Source organism: Xenia sp. Carnegie-2017, unplaced genomic scaffold, assembly GCF_021976095.1.
Source record: "Xenia sp. Carnegie-2017 unplaced genomic scaffold, XeniaSp_v1 HiC_scaffold_6, whole genome shotgun sequence".
In the NCBI taxonomy this organism is placed as follows: Eukaryota; Metazoa; Cnidaria; class Anthozoa; order Malacalcyonacea; family Xeniidae; genus Xenia; species Xenia sp. Carnegie-2017.
This window is the reverse complement of record NW_025813526.1, coordinates 1,030,827-1,049,696: the sequence shown is the minus strand read 5'-3', so window position 1 is coordinate 1,049,696 and position 18,870 is coordinate 1,030,827. Positions and strand designations below refer to the sequence as shown.

Genomic DNA, 18,870 nt, shown 5'->3' with positions numbered 1-18,870 from the left:
TTAAGTGATTGTTTGCTAGGAAATTAAATGCAAGTGTCGAAAGTATCAATAATTCCATCCACATTTGTCTTTCCTAAAAACACAATGATTACATTCATGTGTTGTGTTAGCCAATAGCGAGTTCGGTTAGGGTCAATCCATTCAAATCAACCAATAGCGCCAGGCCACATTGATGGCAAATAGCTAACTTAAAGCCTGTAGTTGTTGTCGTACTGTAATTTGTAGTTAAGTCAGGCGACAACTCATTTTGCTTAAAAGGGTAGCGCGTATAATTTCAATAAGTTATAATGGATTACGCAAATATCTTTCTGCTTTTAGCAATATGTTTGACTGTCTGCTTTGCGCATACGATGCCCGAACGTCGGGAAGATAGACACTTGAATGGAAAACACAATTCTGAAAATGATCAGCATTCATTTCTTAGTCATGACGCACAGAAAGAATTTGATGAACTGGACGACGCTGCCAGAAAATTGCGTTTAAGGTGAGCTATAAGTGTGTTTTTGCTCAGCAGTTATTATATGAAACTCAACTCACATTTGACCTTTATGAACCTGGCAATGGTTAGTGAAATAAAACTGAATGAATTTTGACAGAAATTAGGAAGATCTAGGGACGTCAAACTAAATTCTGGTTCTCATTCTGGGATATTATTTATATTCTCGAATTATCTTATAAAGGCATTTCAACTAGTAAAAATTTTGCTGAAGATCTTGAACAATGTTTGGTTTTGTTTTTGTCTAACTATGAGTCCTATGTGACAACATATTTTCTGGGTGCTCTTGTGTGACATAAAATGAGTCTTATGTGACAACATATTTTCTGGGTGCTCTTGTAATGCTAAGGTTGATTATTATTCACTACAATTTTGTTTTTGATTGATTTGTAATCGGTATCTGCAATTATGTATTACGTCGCAATATTTACAAATAATTCTAGATATTTTGTAAGTATGACGTTTTATTTGGAAATAATAGTTTCTACAAATGTCGGCATCATTAAAAGCCATCATATGTTGAAATGATATTTTAGTTATTTGATGTGAATAATACAGCAATTACTCAATTTGGCTTTTGCATCATATCAAGAAGTATTGAGACAATAATTGCTAATTGTTTGTTTATTTCCTGTAGCAATCCAGCTCGAACTTTATTTCTACAGTGCAAATTTTTATTCAAAATTATTGCTATTATTTCAGAAAATTAATTGATTTTTTCATTTTTCCAGACAATAATATTTGCATTGAAGGGGTAAACGACAGAAAGATTGGCTATTGATTATTTGATATTTCATAGTTGAGAATATATTACATGTTTGTAAATGTCGATCGTCCAGGTTGGTATAGTCCTGAGAAGGACTGTTTTTGTTGTTGTTGAAACGTCAATCAACAATAACAAAAACAGTCCTTCTCAGGACTATACCAACCTGGACGATCGACATTTACAAACATGTAACGATACTCCCGGGTTCAAACATTTACTTTACTGAGAATATACTCATAACTGTTTAGTAAGCTTGTCAACAAAATCGATACGGATGGCAATAGAAATATATCCAAGACCGAATTGGCGGCATGGATGAAATATATTTCCCTGAAAGAACCCACTGACGTCGTAAAAGAATATTGGGATAAAAACATAGCGACAATTGTCGATGAAAACGATTTAATAAGCTGGGAAAGTTATAAAGCACTGAATTTTCCTGGATCAGCACACGGTTAGTAGCCAATTTATACATTATTCTTTAATGTATGAAGGTTTTTCGGTTATCAGGTAAGAATTTCTCTTAAGCAGTGGTAACACTTTTGTTCTGAATTATAGATTTAACATCTCACTTAGACATTTGGGCTGCAACCCGCTTCCAGGCCAATTTTGCTTTGAGTGTAGTCTTTTTTGACAATGTTTATACCATTCCACGATATTCGAAGTTGATTCATGGCTTTGGACGCACAGTTTTACAACTTGTCCAGTATTTTCTCATCCACTGAATTAGTTCATTCACTAAGAGCTGTTGTGATTATATCTACACTTTTTTGGCAAAGTTAGTGACAAGAATCACTCAAATATCACCTATTTGACTGGCATTGAGAAAATGAGAATTTCTTTAAGAGGGTACTATATTCTTAGAACATTTTGCACCCCCACCATGTACCCACTTCAGAAAGAGCAATTTCCAATAAATTTGACTTAGGAGAGTCTTATGGTGTTATTAGATTATTTCCTACAACAACAGTATCATTGAAGCATCTATTATTTCTGTCCTTGTTTGGTGTCAAAAAAGCTCCATTCGAATTTATTTTTTGCTAAAATAACCAATTATCTGATATCCATTCCATGCATCGTTATAACGTTTTAACAGATAATGAAATAAAACAACGAATCAAGAGGTACGAAGCAAGATTCAATGCTGCGGATGAAAATAATGATGGCAAACTAAGCGTTGGGGAATTTGTGGCGTTCCAACATCTGGATCTTTTCCCTCGAATGCATGACGTATTTGTGGAAGAAATAGTGGAAACAATGGATAAGAACGAGGATGGGAAGATATCTTATGAAGAATTTATTGGGGGTATTATTACCACTAGAAACAATATAATTACAAGTGATTGTGCTTTAGTGATAGGGCTTTGGATAGTGTTTGGCAATGGCCTTGCGTACAAGTTGTACAAAAAAACAGGATATGCGTCACACCGTGTTGTACACAACAAACATATGATAATGTTTTGACAGTGCTTTCATAACGATTAAAATCGTTACACAGCAAGAGACACATACTGTCAATAGACAACTTGCATTATTACGTCATATAGCGCGAAATGTGCGCTGCATTTTGGTCTTGGTACACAAGAAACATGGTGCACAACATGTATATAGATGGAAAGGTACACAACATGTATATACATCAGCACCCCTTTTTCGTTTCATTGACGATACATCGTCTAGCGTAGATTTGTTGTGACTTTCTGAGCTAGAGGTCTCCTGAAGACCCGTTCAAGAGTTCTCACTAGAACTTCATGTGCGTGACTAATAAGACCAAAATGCAACGCTCGCTATGTGACGTAATAATGGAATTTGTCTATTACGATAATTTGCCAGTTAACGACATTAATTGGCTTTTTCGTGAATAATTTCCATTAATCATTTGCTTATGTAACCCATTGAAATGAATATCACTGAGATGCTACTCTTCCCTGTAATATTGAAGCCGCTTCACCCTAGTGTTTTCACGCAAAAACGTACATGGCTAAAGTATTTCTTTAATATAGGAATAATAGGAACTAAGCAATTCTTAAAGATATATATTAGGAACTAAGTAAATCTTAAAGATATATTTAACCAAGGCTAAACATTTTTTATTTCTTTGAAAAAAAAAACCCTACAGCCTTAGCGTAATTCGGCGTGAATTTTTTCATAGTCATAATGAAAATTCGTACTTTCACTTGTTTTACTTAGAGATATGAATACAAGAAATACAAACTTATACACATGCATAAATAATGTTGGTATACTTGTATTGGTTTTTTATATGCAAAACCTTGTTTTTATTCAATTTTCTGTAGTTATGTATTCACGCCGCAAAAGTTATTTTTGTAAAAAGCGTTTGTTTCCCAGTCAAAGGACAGCTTCTTTGTGTCAAAATCAAATTGTTTAGGTTTCTTATCCAGCGTAACGATTGTTTAAAATTTGTTTCATAAACGCCATTTAGCGTGGCGTTTATCTATTCACTGAATAAGCCCAGATTTAATTAGCTAACCGGAGGATACAAGAAAAAACAGGATTTTTTCATTTAATCAAAGTCGGAAAGCTCAAAAAAATTAATTTTATCAGCAGTAAATTTGTTTATGTTTGCAACCATGCAGTTCTTTTCAAAATTTTTATGCTAAAAATCATAGCGTTATGAGTAATAACTCGAGCATAGCTCGCAGAAACGAGCTAATCTTGAAAAGTTTCGAAAAACAGTTTTGAAAATGTTTCAAAAAGACATGACATCTTGAGTATACAAAATATGATTCAAACAAGATGCAGATGAAGTTGTTTACTTTTTTACTATCGGTAGACAAGTCTTTTAAGAAGACGTGTTGTAAACAGTAGTTTCTCAACTAATCGATAGCATTCGTATTTCATTATAGATAGCTATTTCACTTATTTCACGTATTTCTATATCCATAAATTCTATGAGCCTGTCTATTAACTCAAAGGACTAAGGAGAGCATAGAAATGAATTCCAAATAATATGTATAGCTAAGTCATAGAAAAAATTACTGGATTATCCGCCACTATTTACCCACCGATTAATGAACAAAACAGTCTCATTAGACCGATAAACTTTACACAGTAGGTACTATAGAAATTGAACCGGTGGATGAATAGCAATTTAAACGTTTGTTATATATAGCATTTATAAACACCTTTCATACAACCAGCCTCTGAAATTTAAACATATTTTTTAACAGTTTAATACATTGTTATAGATTTTTGGACTTGTGTCGGATTATTTTCTCGAAACAAACTAGCGTTTAATTAAAAGACCTGTTTTGCGCACGGTAGAATATGTCAAGCATTGATGTGTTTCAACACATTTTATCTGACAATCTGGTCTAACAGAGATTTTAAATTTCAGTAAAAATTAAGATAACCAAACAGTTCTCAAGAGAAGCCACCATACTATGCATGTGTGATATGTTTTTCAGGGTGTATAAAAAACATGAATAATTAGAAAAATGTGGTTGAAGTGATCAGCGCGCAAGATCTACAAAAAATTTAGTGAAGTATTTAATTGGACTTCCAATGACTCGTTCAGAAATAAATTTTCATCCAATATTAGCTAACCATTGTGATAGTGGTAATTGTGTTATCGAGCAAGCGCTCAAGAAAATTAGCAACAAAGCTATATTGGAACTCATAGAGTTAAAAATAACACATGTTGTTTAAGCTTGAAAAGTTTCAGGAAATTTGGCCAAACTGTCCATGAATGCTAGGCACCCAAATTGCTGATTGTTTTAGAATTTTCCTTTTTAGTTGCCATTTTTTAAAACCTTAATCAAATATCAATAGTTTTTGCTTCAATGTAAACTAACATTTGTGAATAATTGATGATATTATATAACAAAATGGCGTTTAAAAACGAAAAATCCAAAAATAGCCTGTTGTTTGAAAGCAAACTGTTTGTGTACGCATTAGCAAATTTTAAACAACATGTGCCATAATTATCCCTATACATGTACCAATTGCTTTTTAGCCGTTTTATTTTCATGCGCAAGACTTTTTAAAGTTGTTCGCGGTAACATATTTTTAGCTTAAAAACTTTTATTATTTGCAACAATTTTACTGTCAGATAAATAATTTGAAGTCTAACTATTTCTATCAAAAGTTTTGGCAAATATTGCGCGCTGCATGAGTTTATCCATGTTTTCCAAGCAGTTCAGATTTTTTCGATGCACCCGGTATATGATCTACTTAATATTTAATAACTTTAAATTAATGTAACAATTCAACTGCATCTCACAAACAGTGTTTCTTTAACAGACAAAAAGTCTGATGAAAATGCCAAGAGAGAATTTAACAGCAGAGATTTGGATAAAAGTGGAGTGTTGGAAAAGGTGAAAAATTTACGTTATTCTTAGCATAACATTCTTTATACATCATTATTTGTAACTTTGTTTGTCACACATAATGTTGCCATGAAACTTTCTTCTTGAAGTTCAAAGTTGTCCACTGTAATTGCCTGCATATATTAAAGTATTCCTCAGATGTCTTTTATACAATGGTGTGGCCATTCTTGCAAATATTTGAGTCAATGTATGCAATACGTATACAGCTAAAATTGATGTTGTGTGAAATCTTTGAACAATAATTATATACAGAAAAGTCACCCAAATGTACACTGCACCCTCACGGCCGCCATTATTCCAGAAAGGTGCTTAGGGTTTTTTACTTGTTTCATACAGAACCCTCTTTTTGGAGAGTTGGGACATGTATTGTTCTCTGATTTGCAAACGTTGATTGGGCAATATCGGTCACATGATCAATTTCCGCCATTCTCGTTCCTAATTTTGAAATTTGAACTAGTGTTTGCATGGCAATTATAACAAGTTTGTTTGTATTATTTTGATTTTCTGTGGATATAGCTTTAATAATTTATCATTTGACAGCTAATTCATGTAACTACATATCACCAGAATCATAGAATAAGGAAAAAAGAAAGAAATTGCTTTACGATAGATTGGATTGCGTGTAGTGACCATTGTGTCAAACTGCTCGTAACTAAAGGTTTATTTACGAAGATTGTCTTTGAGTGAAAAATCATTGGAAAAGTTTGCCCTAATGCTAAAGAAACAATAGTATTCTACATTAAAAGCCTGTGCTTAAAATGAAGGTATTATAGAAAGATTATAAATTATCATAATGTTCTGAAATATGACTCTAATTTACAAGCTCTTAACCACTTCAACAAACAATTATGACTAATCCAATATACTAAAATAATATAGTTTTGAATTTTGTATTTTGTACGTTTAGGTCATAATTTGAAAGTACAGTATAGGTAATTAAAAATAAAATATTTACTGAAACAGCTGGGTAAAATACATTACTTGGAATAAAATATATATTGCTGTCTGTACTTTAAACCTGAGCATGTTCAATTGGCTCATCAATGATTTGGTCTGGTCTTTAAATAATCAATGATTTGGTGTGGTCTTTGATCTTTATAATTTGAAAAAACATGCATAAGTTTTTCATTACTCAACTTATTAATTATTTAAGCTAGATTAAAAATTGGATCAGACTCATAAGTCATATGCAACATCAAAGTCTGTACAAAGAGCAACATTTGTATCAAACAAGACAGAAGGCTCTTCAACAACAGAAGTGTTTTCTAATGCACAAACAATATTTACCTTTTCAACAAAATGCCTCACCAAATAGAAGCCCATACCATTGTGCATTAGAATTCAACTTTAACTATATAATCACAGTTTCACAAGGAATAAAGAAATCAACAACTTCACATTAGATTAATAGAATATTGAAAAGCTACTGTATCTAATAAATATTTTAAGTTCATAATTTTCCAGCAAAACACCTTTGTAATCTGTCTGAATTAAATTTTCATGCCTGGATTACATTGCAAAAAATATGTACTAAGCAAAATTTTATGACTACTGTTCTTCAAAAAAAAACTTTGTCCAACTATGGAGTATGGATAACACTGATTCAACGGCAGGCATTTTTAAGTCAAAATAAATTGAAGTAGCTCAACTGTAAATTCAAAATACTTTTTAGTTTTAGAATAAGATTATTAGTGATGAATTCTAAAGATTATATTTTTACCAGTTAAAGAATATAGCAAAAATGAGCTGCAGAGATTTATTTTGACTTACCTTATACCTCCTGGCCAAAAATATACAACCAAACTGTTTTCCTGGCCAAAAATATACAACCAAAGTGTTTTTCTTTATCGCTGATAAATAATAAGAAGTAAAACAAATATCTTAGTGCTGTTGTTAAAAACTGGCAGAATATATGTTCACATACGAAAAAACGCTTAGCAATGGGTCACGATTAGTTTCAAAGAACGAACTAATCGATTGCGAATGTAGCTCAAATCCATAAAAATGAGTTTGGCGTGCAGTATTTATTCACAAAAATGGCAAAAGCTTAAATTGTGGTTTCCGATATATTTAAAATTCCCATTAAACAGTGCGAAATTGCTTCACTCTTTTGCTCATTTAGCCAATTTCACCTAGTTTTATTATAAGTTTAACTTGCAAGTAGGAACGAAAATTGCGGCTCCGCGCTCCCGCAGACCCGTTGTTCCAACTCTCCTAATAGAGGGCTCTGGTTTCAAACCGCTGCAATAATATGACGTCATTTCTTCGTAATAAAATCGAAAATATTTCAGTATAAAAGATGACGTCGGTAAAAAGCTTTAGATATTTTGTGGAGCAATGGTACCGGATATTCGCGGAATATCATGCGTGAGGAAAAACATCAAAGGTTGCGACACGAGTGACTCTTTGGTATAGTCCTCATTCTGTGTTTAAATTTCTCCTGAAATCAATGCGATGATTATTTCTAAACTGAGAAAAAAATTGTTGATGTAAGCAATGCAAAGAAAAAAATTTTCTCGAGGAATTACTTTTAAACAAAATTTTTTTTAAATATAAAAGGCGAATGCTTACTTGCCACTCATGTAATACGAAGTTCAACTTACTTGTGTCACCGTTGCACGACTGCATTTTGCATCGAAATGGTATTTTTTTGTTAAAGTTGTATCGTGTGTCAATAACTATAATTATTTTAGAAAAATTTTCTTTTTTTTGACTTCGTATACCATCTACGTAGGGCCAAAAGAAGGAAACTGATTTTAAGGGGGTAAATATAAATAAACGCAGCTCTGCTCACTCAAACAAATAAATCGTGCAGTGCTGAATGTGAATATATTTTGAATACACAATTATATATTTCAAGACAATTATATATTTACAGTAGCGTAGCACACCCGCAAGTTTTCGTCCTGCTATATCAATTTCATATCATTGACTTTATTAACTTTTTTAAAAATCTATTTTTACATTGATTGAACACAAAAAATTGACATAGCAGGACAAAATTTGCTGGCTTGCAGAACCAAATGAATAAATAAATTTAGCGATCAATGCATTGTAAAACTGTAAAAAAATTATGCAGAGAAAAGTAAGTTTTTGATGTACGTGGATAACTGTTGTTTAAAAATAGTAAAATAGTTTTAAATATCATTTCTGTTAAAATGAAAGATAAATAGTTAACGATTCCAGGGTGTAGTGTACTTAAAATTGTTTCCACTTTCAACCTATACAGCACTGCTACGTGAACGAGTTTCTCTTAGCCTTAGCATTTCGTTCCATTAATATATTTTTTATAGAATGAAATCAAGGAATGGTATTTTCCATCACGGTACAATATTCACGAGAATGAAGCTGATCATCTGATACAAAAGGCTGATTCAAATAAAGTGAGTACTTTTTGATTCTAAATTAACCATTAGATTACTGCAGAACAATTTGACACACAAATTTTAAGGAAATTATGTTAATTACCGTTATGTATGTTTCATCACACGGTTAAATTCGTTTTTTTAATTAGTTCTCTTATATGTATTAAATTATCATACACGTCATCAAACATTCTTCTTTAAAGTGTTTGCAATAATAGAGCTTTAATAATGTACTCAGGCTCAAAAGAGTTCTTACATTTTGACCATTCTACCTTTTCTGTTGAACTATTTCAGCTAAAATTATGGTAAAATTGAAGAAAAACCAGGGGCGTTGCTGTGTAAGGAGGATTTATAAAAAGGGGGCAACTCACTGAGAACGTACCGATAAAAGAAACTTATGTTGATGTCAACATAAAATTGTCTGAAAAAAATAAAGATAATTCCTTGATTTTCTCGCCCTTGCTATTTACGCTCATGTAAACAAAGTGTATATTTCTATTTTTTGGACGTGATTCAGTGCTTGGCAACATAGTAGCTGACTTTGTTCTGGACAAATATTGCTTGATCTATAACTACTGACACATTATTCAAAAAATATTTCCATATCATATAATTTTGCAGAACATTAGATTGTTCATGAAGTTATTCGTCTTAGTCTTGTTATCCAAATTCAAATACGTTATCAAATACGTTAAAAAGAAATCAAATACGTTAGCTTGTTTAAACACATTTTATAAGTAAAATTAGAAATTGAGGAAATGATTTAGCAAATTTAGAGCAATCATGACTTTAACGGTATTTGAGGGATTTATATTTGATGTGTTAACTTTTCACACGATTGATCATCAGTTTTGAACTACTAGACATTACTTGACATTACTACCATAAACAAAATTACAGGAGATGTTCAGTTTCGGGAAAAAGGGAAGAACAAACTTTGCAACGAATTATCCCATCTTCTTGTCAATCTTACACTCGTACACAATGTGGCAAAATGACTAACGGACTAAATTGGGTGGTTTAGTTTTTCTTAGTGCGCTTTTTTCAGCAGTAAGCAATGTTTACTCTATCTGTAATTAGTAGCAAGCTGTCCAACGCTGTGGTGTGACAGACGAAAACCCGATAATGTAACATTAATTCAAAACTGATGATCAATCGTGTGAAAAGTTAACACATCAAATATAAATCCCTCAAATACAGTTAAAGTCATGATTGCTCCAATTTGCTAAATCATTTCCTCAATTTCTAATTTTACTAAGAAAATGTGTAATTACTTCAACTAGCTGTTTAGTTTTCTAAAACACTTATTTTATCGCAACTGCGCTATACGCAGTTGTTCCGCAACTTGGTTATTTTAAAGCGATGGACATCTCAACAGAGGTCTTTATCAGACTGAGCGAATAACGCTTTCAATAAATTTAATGAAATTCTCGCAATGCTTGAGCTTTGGTCATGAGCAGAACATGATTGTAGATCATTACCATAAGGCATGCACGGAATGACATCTTCTATGCCCATTTACGTGAATCGTTCTTGCCTTAGTGTCAACCACAGCTCGCAAAATGAAACATTTTGACATAATGTACAACGTGTCTTAGAAAACAGAAGCTGCAAAAATAATTATGAATGCTTTAAAATGAAATGTGCATAAGATAATTAGTCACAAAAACTTTTTTCCGCCTGGTTAATTAAGTTAAACTGTAGTTAAACTGTAGAAGTTAAACCACATGTACATGGTGTTGCAATTTATGGAAAATATGATTACGCTCTCGTGGCTGTTATAACTCAGTTAATGTCACTTTGAATTTTATAAAAGCTTTGGTGTGATAAATTCGAGATATGATTCAGTGTATGACATAACTTTTAACTTACTAAATTAAATAATACTGTACAAACCTAATGCAATTCCAGAGGTGCAGAGCTCTCAAGTTTATTAATCTTATGTAAATTCTAGTTGTTATTATTGTGCATAATAATTCAGCAAATACATTATTATTTATGCACAGAAAAAAATGATTTTTTTAATAAAACATAAACTTTTTAATTTAAGATATTATGTCTTGAAATAAGATAGTTGTTATTAAAATAAGCAACATACGAATTTTAAGGAAAATTTTCTTAATTTTTCTTGAAGCAAGAACATTTGCGAATTTGTTGAATTTTTCGTAAAATCTAGCAACATTGTTCGGGGAGTTTCCAGTTTAAGTTTCACAACTTTATTTTTTACAGTATCTAATAGAACTTTACAAAATTATTGAAATCATTGAGATAAAAACGAAAGATTCTTAAAATTAAATTTTTCACAGTCAATTTTCTTGAAATAAGAAATAATTCAACAATAGTCATTTCTTAAATTAAGAAACTTTTTTGAAGGCAAAAAAACTGACAGAACTTCGTAAGAAAAAGTTCTAAAGTTTCTCTTAAAATAAGAACTTTGTCTATCTATTTTCTTATAGTAAGAAAAAATACGACATGCTTGTATCTTAAAATAAGATTTTTTCTTGCATAACAAACAGTTTCCTTATAATAAGAATGGTATTTTTTGATTTTCTGAATGTGGGAAGTAACACGCGACAATGGACATTGTTATAAATAAAAGAAAGCTTCTGTTCAACAAGCTGCCAGAAATTTTATTACTTAAAATTCTACGCAGTCAAACATACATTACTAACTAAATGTAAATGTTCTTCAGTCAATGTCACTATAGATAGCACTGTGCAGTACAATAAGTACATACAATAAGTGCAAACTTTTGTTTTAACCTCTGCAGAAGTTTTATCATGTGATAGGCCTCAAAATATTGCTATTAGCACGCTTATAGCAAATAAAAAGAAAGAAACATAAATGCATGCATCATGAAAGTAAATTTCCTATTGATCATTCTTATTTTAAGAAAATAAAAAACCACAATTTCTGCATGACTTAAGAATTATATAAGTTTATAATGAAATAGTGTAAGAAAAGAAAAGAATTGTATAAGAAAAAATTTACTGTTTTTTTCTTAAAGTATAAGTCATCCAAGAAGTATTTTTTTAACCAAATATGTCTTGGGAGATCTTAAGAAAAATTTTCTTGCAAAGCATTTGTTAAGAAAAGTTTTCTTACATTTTTCAAAAAAATTCATAAGAAGAAGATTCTTTTTTTCTCTGAGGCACCCTGTATATCAACACGCCTGATTACATTGCAGTGAATATCGCTGTGTGGTTTCTCAACTATTGTAACTAGGCGTCTGGTTACATTAAGTTTGCACTTAAATTGTTTTATTTTTTATCAAAGTCCTTACCACCATTTGCTATGCTAATGTGACGATCATCTCTTTGTAGTTAAAACATTAGTTATGAAGGAAATAGTCTTACAAATAATGCAGACGACAAACAACATCGTTGATAATTTTTAAATGAATTTTATTATTTTACATTAATTTTTCAAATCAATTTATACTTACAATAACTAAACTTTGAAGTACACTCAAATAGTCTTAAGTTGATTATTACAGGCAAAAACTGTCTTTTGGGCGAAATTATTTTGCAAAACATGTTGTTAAATTTTGGCATAAAAAACTCTTATTCTAAAAAATTAGAACTCATTCAGAATTAAAACTCGTCGTCTATATTAAATTCACATTAATTATAATTCATACGCAAATTTAAGTAATAATTTTTTGAATCCAATAATATTACCAGCTTTGATAAAAGTTTATTTTGTTTATGGAACAAAATTTAGCATGTAGTTTTCTCATTGCATTGCAAAGACCATTTGAACTTAATGAACCATTGTATACGTCATAGTTGTCTATCGGCAACAAAAAAGGAAGAAAATAAAACTTAGTCGAAAAAAAATTGCTGTATAGAAAGGGGTGATATACTTTATTTTGAAGTAAAGGGTTTGAGCCCTGGAGTATCATTACATGTTTGTTGATGTAAATCGTTCAGTTTAGTAGAGTCCTGAGGAGGACTGTTGCATGTAGTTGATGTGGACTGACGTTTCGATAACCTTAGTCGTAGTCATTTTCAGAGTCGAATGAGGAGAAAATGTCAGGTTACATCCTCGCATTGTGTGTACAACTATATGCTAGTTTCTTTTGGTGTGAAATCACTGTTCACCTGTACTCCACTTGACTTGGCACTTACTTGTACAAAAACACTCATTACAAACACCACGGACGTACTTCTACTACCGACAAAAGACAGGTAGCGTAGTATTTAGCTACTGGAGCGCTGCCTCACCTCGACATACAACACACACTTACACGGAACAGCATTGGGTTCACCCGTTGTTGTAGTTGCTGAAATTGTCATGCAAACTTTAGACGAATAGGCGCTCGTAACTTACAAACATGTACTACCTTTTTGATTCCGCTAAGTAGATGACACAATCACAGCACAACATGCAGACCAGATTGATGACTTCAACACTCACATCAACAAACAGAACAGCCAAATACAATTTACCAAAGATGTTGAAGAAAGCAGTACTCTTTCTTTTCTCGACTGTTTAGTAAAACATGACAATCAAAAATCATACGAACCACAGTTTATCGAAAACCAACACACACTTACCGACTACTAGACCAATCATCTTACAACCCTACATCAAACAAAGCCACCACAATCCGAACATTATTAAGAAGTGCACAAATTATATGTGATTCACCGGACGCTCCACATAACGAAAACAATTATCTCAAACGTGTTTTTGACAAAAAAAGCTCTAACTCTGACTTCGTTGAACGCAACACTTACAAACACAATGAACACAACGAAACGAACAACTCAACGACAACAGCAACGATACCTTACATCAAAGGTACGTCTGAGACTATCTCGCGTATCTTACGAGCATACAACATACGTGTCACACATAAAACAATCACAACGTTACGACAAGTACTAACAAACATAAAGAACAAAGAACAACCCAACGATCGACAAGGTGCAGTTTACAAAATAAACTGATCCGACTACCACGCCTCCTATGTTGGGAAACTGGCAGGAACTTAAACAAGACTTACTGAACACAAACCAGCTACAAACGAGCTACAAAGAAACAAGCAAAACTCATCATATTGCCCAACATCACCAACTGACATAACACAACATTGACTGGGACTTGGCAAAATGCATTACTTACAGCACTGACTATAGAAAACACCTTACGTTAGAAAGTTGGTATACCAACTTAGAACAAAACCGCTTGAACAGATCAAAACAATTACATGCAGGTGCCTTACAAACGTTTTATCAACAATACAAACAAACGATCAACTAAAAACATTACACTTCACACTAATTCACAATGACAATACACAATTGACAGCCAAACATTACAACTAAAAACATCACACCTAAATCACACATCACAACTAAAAACTAATTCACAATGGCAATAAACAATTGACAGCCATACATTTCCTGTACACACAATACAATGACGTAAGAACCAGATAACAAATACGGCTAACCTGACGTTTACTACTCATTTGACTCTGAAGATGACTACCGCTAAGGTTGTCGAAACGTTAGTCATCATCAACTACAACAGTCCTTCTCAGGATTCTACTAACCTGGACGATCTACATCTACAAACATAATTTATGTCAGTAATTCCATTATTTATTTTATCACGCAAAAATCAACACTTTAGCATCACAATGCTATGTTCTTTAATAGAACAATCCTTTTTTTGACTGTTTTTGTAAATTGTATAAAGTGCTCCTTTCCACGTATCCATATGTATTAAACTCTTTCTTTTTCAACAATTGGTTCATAAATTGTTCTTCTTAAAATGATATTTTCCACTGCATGATATTATAGCGACGATATTTGCATAATAAACAATTTTAAAGAGAAATTAGTAAATAAAAATTTGATTTATAGCTGTCATACGGTGTTCACGACCGATATAATTCAATTTTAGTAATTGACAAAGTGAAAATTTTGACTCAAAATCTATTGTTCACGTATTCTTTTTTTAGGATAAAGTTTTAACGAAAGAGGAGATATTAGAAAATTTTGAAATCTTCGTAGGCAGTAGAGTTACACATTGGGGCAAAACGCTGAAGAGACACGTGGACGAGTTGTAAGAATCAAGGCCGTGCTTAGAATTATTGTGACTGATGACCAAGTTTTCTAAAGATCCCATAAACTGAATGCAAACTAGAAGACCTTACTCCGCTTTGCAAAATAATATAGCTTATAGCTTGCTATGTATGCTTCGCTTTATAACAATACGGATAAATAAAGCTTAAGATCTTTGAAGTTACTCATGTGTATGTTCTAATCGAATGTTAACAAATCAAAGCTTAGCGTATGAACTTAGGAGCTAGTTCACGTGTTGTGGACGTGTTTTATCAAATGAAAGGGAGTTACTGTAATTGTTTTGAAAGCGTCTAATAAATTATGGTAAGTATTGAGTGAAATCCTCGTACGTTTCGATTCAATTCAAGCCATTTAAATTTTTCCATAAATTTATGTGAAAATGCATTTTTATTCCTACCACGAGCAACTAATGTATAATAACGCAGAGTTGCTATTCAGGGCGGATCTAGACTGTATTGAGAGTATCCCAGAGAGGCGGATATAGGGTATGTCAAAGTTACATTAACTGACTGACTGATAAGCGGAGGTGGCTAGACTGGTTTAACAGGTATGGGAGTTCAAGAACGCTTATTAAAGCCATTCCATTGATCAAAACCCAGATCAGTGGACAATCCGTAATAATCTCGACTGAAAAGAGGGGTGGCTGAAGGGAGTCCAATTGCTATCGTGTAATTGGTTCGTTTGCATTTTTGTTTATTTTAATTGGTTTGACAGATTTTGACTTATAGCCAATTAACATATTTAAGCTTACTGTCTGATTCGAATGTTTGATCGTTTTATAGTAATTCGCTAAAGCATGTTAGAAACTACAGTCAGAGCGATCACAGTTTTTAGGAAAATATTTTTCAAATTCAAATATTGAAATGTATGCTGTGATTTTTATGCTATGTATCCAGACTGTAATTTTTTCAACGAGAAAAACTTTGGTCATTGATGATGAAAAGCAAGCCCTAATTATCTAGAGATTTCTCAGCAGAAATTTAAGTTCAAAATCTTAAATAAAGGATAATTGAAATGTATGCACGATTGAATCATATCGGAGTCAATTTATGGGAGTATGTAATCCGATTTATGTCAATATGGCATATGGTAAGCAGATTGATGCTTCTTAAGTTGTTCTTGCAGAAGGACTTTTAGCTATGATTTCTTTGGAGATTGGAGTATCTTGGTCGTAATATGGCAGCAAAATCTTTCTTTCCTACAAATGTATTTCACGACCAATAAATCTGTGGCCATATGGAGCCATATTCTTACTTATCTCATATATAATTGTAAACAAATGTTTGCGACTTTTTGTTTTATGATCATTGATCATTCAATCATTTGAGAATGAATAACTGGTTATTATACCATACATTGTTTTAGATTTGAGAAAACTAATATTGATTACATGAAAAGCTGTTTATTATAACCAGTGATTATAAGTCTCTCTGAGTCATAAAGCTTTTCATTTTGACAATATGACAGGGATTAAACAAGAGATATTTCGCATCCATGAAATGTCCCATATTGTCCCTTTTTCTACCTGAAAACCTCATGTAGAGATGTCAAGGTGTGTTGATCAACGGATCAACCCAGATTGTTTGCCTGAAGTACATAAGGGTTGTCCATGTAGGAGGAAAATTTTGTACAAAGTGAAGATGTGTTCCTAGGCATGCATGTTGATAAGACTTGAAATTTGACAAAATAGTCAAGTATTTTTCATGATCACTAAATAATTTTTCTGCTGATCATTTTAAGTTCTAAACTAAATTATTTCAGAAGATAGACAAGTATCATGTATATTAACAGCAGGTACATGCAATAGCTGGAGACGTTTAGATTTATATCAATATATTTTCAGCGACGATGGTCTGATTACTTTAATGCTGCTCTCAGTGCAACAACAGCAGGTGTAGTCTTCTGTTTTCCCTGGTCCTCGATACCATACAAAACCTCCGCGGAAGCGGAAGTGGAATGACGGAAGAGGAATGGCGGAAGCAGAATAGAGGATAAAACGCGGAATAAAAAATGCTGTGCAAAAGCTGTATATTATAAAGTAATTATAAGTATTTGCCACAATAAACATATGAATTGTTCAACTTTAGACAATGAGCGCATGTGAAAGTTAACAAAAATGAAAATTAACTATTAGTACTTATTAAATCGTGCGTATTTGCTAATTGCAATTGACTCGCGAATCATCGGAGTCGTAGTCTTCACAAAACCCTGCAAATATATCATGAAAATAGTCATAACTAAACAGGTTATAATATTAGACCAATGCAGGCTTAATTTTCAGGCGATCTCCAATATCTATATTATATCTCGTTCGTGCGTATGGTACCAAAAACTAACTTAGTAGGAGCAGTATACTTGGTATTTAACCAGTTTAGTGCATTTACTCTAGTTTATTTATTGCTTGGTTCATTTCGCTCACAGTACGTTTTGGAGAGTTTAATGAAAGGCATAAAGCAAATGAACATATTTCGCTGTCCAGACTTTCACAATCTACGAATATTTTTTGTGCGAATTTACATGATCACAAACGACAGCAAATACTCACACAATATACGCATCAAATAGATGAGTAGGAAATACAATTAATTATTTTAAGATACTTGCAATGTGTTAAGTATTTTCCTTTAAAACATTAAATATTGTTTGCAAGACACAGAATACTTGGAATGTATATTCTTTTGAAGAAGTTACTAGAAAAAACTAACAACAAACATCACGGCCGGTTGCCTCAAAATTAGTAAGACAAGTATCCTATATTATTTTAACCAGTACAAGTTACGTAAGTGTGTTCATTTATTTAAATGGACGACATTTCAGTCACGTCATCGAACTATTTTATAAGATATGTTTTTGCTAATTTTTCATGTAAATAAAATACACTTATCCACCAGTTGGATCTCTCTTTTCTCACCAATGAAAACATCACACTTTTCATTAAACACTTTATTTGTTATTATCGCATCACAATTTTGCACTCTGCAGTCTGCACTATTTTTTTAATTGCATTTCGTATTCATTAAGATGTCATATTCAAAATTTGCTAGCTCCGTTTCTTTTCAACTTGTTGACAGCAAATGATTTTTTACCGTTTCCATGTAGTTTTTGTTAATGTGTTTTCAAATATGTTCTTGGAGACAACAGTAGGTTAAAACATGTATGCTTTCTGTTGTAAACGCAAAAATCTGTCACTAGCGTTGTAAGAATGCATGATTCGGGTAATGTGTTTGGTATGATATACGTCGAAAAAATAAATACTAGATTTAAGGTAATAGTGTTATTATTGCAAAAATATTCTATACACCAACAAAAATTAGCAATTCAAGACAATTAGCAATTCAGGATGTAGCTCTTAACAAATACTCTACTCTACTGGATCATTACTAAAACACCACACGAGTGCATACGAGTACATACGAGGGACATACGAGTGCATACAAATACATACGAGTGACATACGAGTACATACGAGTGACATACGACTATATACTGGTCACAAATGAGAAATAGCACAATTTCTTCAATAATACATAAATGTTTTCATTCACTTTTGCTTGTATTTGTCTGGACTCTGGGCGACAATTTGATGGATATAAATGCTGAAAATGTATTTTATTTGCATACCACATTCATTTGTATGTTTTAGTTGACTTTGGTGTCTGTGGTTTGTGCGCAATGTACGACTACCAAAATATTTCTAGGTACAAAAGGGTGTCCAACTCTAGGTACAAAAGGGTGTCCAACTCCTTTGGGTGTACGACTTCGCGCACAATACATCTAGATGGCTTCGTGTACAAAA

General features: G+C 32.4%; 1 protein-coding gene across 1 annotated transcript; it reads left to right on the top strand.

Annotated features, from left to right (window-relative positions):
* Nucleotides 1–186: 186 nt before the first annotated feature.
* Nucleotides 187–15,237, top strand: LOC124458129 (reticulocalbin-1-like). Its single transcript, XM_047008213.1, has 6 exons — nt 187–484; nt 1,511–1,716; nt 2,359–2,568; nt 5,526–5,599; nt 8,905–8,994; nt 14,951–15,237. The coding sequence occupies exons 1-6, from the start codon at nt 288–290 to the stop codon at nt 15,056–15,058; spliced, it is 885 nt and encodes a 294-aa protein (XP_046864169.1). The 5' UTR covers nt 187–287; the 3' UTR covers nt 15,059–15,237.
* The last annotated feature ends 3,633 nt before the right edge of the window (nt 15,238–18,870 follow it).